The 4737-nt window shown below is 43.6% G+C and overlaps 2 protein-coding genes across 2 annotated transcripts in view; both read right to left on the bottom strand.

The window, feature by feature from the left end:
- CDK7 (cyclin-dependent kinase 7) overlaps window positions 1-425 on the bottom strand; it is a 28170-nt gene extending 27745 nt beyond the window's left edge. Inside the window, exons 1-2 of the mRNA XM_010005418.1 lie at window positions 388-425; window positions 171-258 (exon numbers count right to left, since the gene is read on the bottom strand). Coding sequence (XP_010003720.1) covers window positions 171-258; window positions 388-425 — 126 coding nt within the window. The remainder of the gene's footprint in view (window positions 1-170; window positions 259-387) is intronic.
- Window positions 426-459: 34 nt separating this feature from the next.
- The window catches only part of MRPS36 (mitochondrial ribosomal protein S36), a 10548-nt gene continuing 6270 nt past the window's right edge, over window positions 460-4737 (bottom strand). The window contains exons 2-4 of the mRNA XM_010005417.1: window positions 4149-4212; window positions 1747-1949; window positions 460-477 (exon numbers count right to left, since the gene is read on the bottom strand). Of these exons, the coding sequence (XP_010003719.1) occupies window positions 460-477; window positions 1747-1949; window positions 4149-4212 (285 nt within the window). The remainder of the gene's footprint in view (window positions 478-1746; window positions 1950-4148; window positions 4213-4737) is intronic.

Raw genomic sequence — 4737 nt, 5'->3', positions numbered from 1 at the left:
GGGGGGGGAAGGGATTGACCCTGGGAACGGGCCGGGAGGGCGGCCCTGGTGGGCCCGGCCCTGCCTCCCCAGGCCCTGCCTGCCCCGGGCCCTGCTCACCCCGGACCCGGCCGTGCCTCCCCTCGGGCCCTGCTCACCCCGGGCCCGGCCCCCCCGGTCCCTGCGCTCACCGCTGCCCCCAGCACCAGCCGTAACCAACCCCCCGGCTGGAACCGCGAAGGAGGGAAGCGGAGCAACTCCGCAATCCCGGCAGCTTGGCTAATTAGAAAAAGGGACGCAATTGCTCGTTAGCCGCCAAAAGGAAATCCCTCTTGCTGACTAATACACAGTGTGTTGGGCCAACTTTCTCACCCTTATTAAAGATACGAACGTACAGTCGCTTATAACGTTAAGGAAATGCCTTTATTGCGAATACAACACTCCATCGCTCAACAGTGGCCAGCAAAATAGTGTCCATGCTTACTCGGGACCTCCACGCTGTAAAAAGGAAACCAGACAGTTAAATATTTTCCCCTAAAACCATGGGAAATGGAGATTCAGTTGTTTGCGCTGTCACAGACAAGAGTTCTAGTTTCAACTTCTGATTTAAACGTTTTTTTACTCTTACATAAGAACACGCACAGGGGTGTCCAACACCAGCATCTGCCAGTGGTGGCTCCATCTTGTTCAGGGGAGAACACACCAAGATCCAACACACACAAGCTACAAGGGTGGCTGTTTGCACTTCGCCCACGCTGAAGGAACCCAACTCCTGCTCCTTTTATAAAGGACTGACAAACAGAGCAGCAGGGAGCACAAGTTCTAGAATTATTTTCACTGACTGATTTCCAAAGTAAAAACTAGGCCAAGGGGAGCCATTACAGTCTTTATGGGAAATCAGAAAGGTATTCAATTATTTATTTTCCCAACAAGTCCTTTTCAACTTACCCTCAACATTAGAAAATATATGAGGTCAAGAAGTGTATTACTACAGGAAATAACTCAGTTTATTTCTAATTGCAATACCCACATACATGCAGGAAAACTGTTTTCCTCTGCCAACACGATGACATCATAGGTGCCCGTATCATCCAACAAAGCTATGCAAGTGTCTTTTCATTTCAAATCCACATCCATCTCACAAATTCTGCAAATTCTGTGCATTTTCCCTGTTCAAGCATCGGTTTAAGAACTGAGAATTGTTACACAACAAAAGCAGGTCTTTCTTGCCTTTCATGTAAAATGCCATATTTGCACATGTGGCAAAAAGTATTTATATCATGTTTAATGTTTCCACAACTAGAAATACACTAGTTAACTTCCTAATAATTTATAAAAAACAGTTTGAGAAATACTTCAGACTTAAATCACCTGGTGACAGCCTTCACTGGTCTAAGAGCAGACTCCTGTGCTCCTGCCCAGCACTTTCAAATTACACATTAACAATGGTTACAAAAGCAAGTAGTGCGGTGATTATCCCAAAGCAATGACTCTGGCTGCATGTCTGTCTGAAGTCTGTATCTCTGCAGTGAGCAATACCACATGCTACTGATCAGTGAAAGCCAGATACCTTCTCTATTAAGAATTTGTAGCTGGGTATTGTGCATCAAAGCTCTGAAAGCTGGGAGCACACCCTTACCAAGAATTACATTGCACTATCAGATGTGAAACTTTGAAGCAGGTATAGAAATAAGGTAATTGCTAGGTAAACACAGCAAGCAATATGAATACAAACACAGCAAATACACACCACTAATTTAAACTTACTTGAATAAATTCGATCTCTTCATCTGACATAAGTCTCCTTCTGTATTTTTGAGGTAAGATTCTTGCTAGTTCAGAAGTATCTGGTGTGCCTTGTACTCTACTAACAGGTGAGATACTTGGAAAGCCTGGTGAGCCGCCTCCTGTCGGCTCCTGTGCCTTCGAAGCATGGAGAGATGTCACGCTTGCTCCTAGAGATTCCTGTACTGAAGCCCAGATTGCAAACCATTTACAAAAATGTAAACCATGTCACAAAAGACAAATGTAACGTGACTGTAAAATTAATTAATGAGCAGCCAACACAAGTTACCGGTTACTGACAATTTTCGTCATTATAACTAATATTTAAAAGCATTAAGACTTCTATGTGCTTCTCATAACCTTTTGTTATTGTTGTTTAATACATCAAGAGCCCAGTGAAAAAATATTGACAGTAAGAGAAATCATGTTTGAGTGGCAGAAACAGTGATGTGGAAACAGAAGATAAATCAGCATATATCCTAACAGGCTTTTTCACTGGGAAGCTGCTCTCTCTCCCTCCTGCCTCCAACAAGATCAATAAGGACAAAGGCGAAAAGCCAGTTTTAGCCATAGTGAGTCTGTGCCAATGGCAGGATCAGGACATCAAACACCTGCAGCAATGTGATCAAACCAACATTGACTAAAAAAAGAAAAAAAAAAAAGAAAAAAGAAAGAAAAGCCACCACTGAGAGGCATAGTCAGAAATTCTCAGTCAGAAAACAGCATCTGAAAGTCACAAGTTGATCAGGTGGTTTAAGAAAAATGGAATGTCCCAAACAGAAGGAGGAAACAGAGAGCCCATCAGAAGCCGTGACAAAAATCTTCTGATGCAGAGATAAACAATGTATTTTCAAGCCCTTGAGAAAGCAGTTCACTGGCATGAGGGGCGGTGCATTTGGCTAAACTGTGCACAACATACAGAGTTCTGACAGGATGTAATTGCAGAAAATAGTTCCTGAAGAGTTTACAGGTGAGTCAGAAGTGGCACTGGTTCACTGTAGATACTTTGTAATGTTAAAGAATAGACATGAAGCTAAATCACAAATGTGGTAGCACTGTGGCAAAGAGTGTGGTGCTGTATAATTTCTTAACATGTGAGAATAATGTAACAGAGCTTCTTAAGACATTTGTTACTTTACTTTCAAATGTTTTGATGACTCAACAGGCATATTAAAACAACATAGCACTTAACAGCATCCTGGCTTGTGTCAGGAATAGCATGGCCAGCGAGAGAAGGGAAGTGATTGTCCCCCTGTGCTTGGCACTGGTGAGGCTGCACCTCGAGCACTGTGTTCACTCTTGGGCCCCTCTCTACAAGAAGGACACTGAGGTGCTGACGTGTGTACAGAGAAGCTGTTGAAGGGTCTGGAACACAAGGCTTATGAGAAGCATCTGAGGGACGCGGGGGTGTTTAGTTGGGAGAAAAGGAGGCTGAGGGGAGACATTATCACTCTCTCCAATTACCTGAAAGGAGTCTGTAAGGAGGGGGATGTTACATCCCTACTCCCAGGTAATAAGTGATTGAACATGTGAAAACAGCCGCCAGTTATGCCAGGGGAGGTTTAGATTGGGTATTAAGAAAAAATTCTTTACTGAAAGGGTTGTCAGGCATTGGAAGAGACTGCCCAGGAAAGTGGTGGAGTTACCATCCCTAGAGGTGTTTAAAAGAAGTGTAGATGTCGTGCTTAGAAACATGGTTTAATAACAGACTTGGCAGGGTGCTAGGTTAAAGGTTGGACTTGATGATTTTAAAGGTCTTTTCCAACCAAAACAAGCTTGATGTCTAAACTTACAGAACTGGAAATGCTAGAAATATCAGCATAGCTATTGGTATAAAATGCAATGTCAAACATTGCAATGAAATTATTTTTTTCTCAGAATTAATTAGTAGCACAAGGAAATGTTTCTTGAAATGCACAGCAGGATGTCTCTCCCAGTTATAATCAGGGTTACAAGTACCACAAACATCACACACTCCAACTAAGAAGAGATGAGGAAAATGCAACATAATTTCTGCAAATATCACCAAATACCTAAAGCTGCTTCCAACTGACTTGGGCACATTTCAGCCAAGTATTAGTACTTGGAAAAATAATAATTTGGAAAAATTCACATCAAGAAACAACACCGGACATCTCACTGAATCTCCCCTGACTATGAAATAAAGACATACATGTACTATGTGTATGCCCACAGTTACACTGAGACTGAAAATTAAGAGTCAGTGAGATACCTTTGAACTAGAACAACCATGTTTCAGAAAAGCTGCTCAAAATCAGTCGAGTCATGTAATTGAAGCAAAAAAAAAGTGTGCTGGTTCTTACGTAAAACAGTTAATACAAAGACAGGTGGTGCAAGTTGAACGTGGAGATTAAATAACTTACTTTTAGGTTTGGGACTACTTTTCCTGTCCGGGAACTTAATTAACGGAGTATGTGGCTTGACTACCTAGAACAAGGCAAGGCAGTAGGAGAAACAGGGAGAATCAAAATATTTCTAGACACACGCTGCATTCACAGCAATAAAATGGTACATATACCACATTAAACAACCCCTTCTACACCACTGCTTTCTGCTGCACCGCTCTGATAAACTTACAAACGTCCTTTGTCCACCCACGGAGAAATTTCGCTTTTAAAGGCATTTCTGCACCCCAATGGCCCGAGCAGGCACACGAGCTCTATTCCTTCTCCCACAGCAAACAGTGCGTGTGTGTGGCAGAAACCAGCAGAAAACAGGTACCACACTCCCATACACGCAGTTCTAAAGTCTCAGCTCGTGGCATCGCCAGCTGAGCTCTGCGTTCAGGCGGTGGGGCCGGATCGACGAGTCCCGTTCAGAGAAAACCGTAAGTTACAAATCCTGGCAGCGGGAGCCCCAGAGCTTGTTTTTTAAACCCCTCTTTCGCAGGAGGCTCCCTCACCTTCACCTTGAGGCGGGACAGGTGAGCAGGGCGGTGCTGCCTGGCGCCCT

Source organism: Chaetura pelagica, unplaced genomic scaffold, assembly GCF_000747805.2.
Source record: "Chaetura pelagica isolate M959 unplaced genomic scaffold, ChaPel_1.0 scaffold37, whole genome shotgun sequence".
NCBI classification, from domain to species: domain Eukaryota; kingdom Metazoa; phylum Chordata; class Aves; order Apodiformes; family Apodidae; genus Chaetura; species Chaetura pelagica.
The sequence above is the reverse complement of the archived record's forward strand: the minus strand, read 5'-3'. Positions and strand labels throughout refer to the sequence as shown.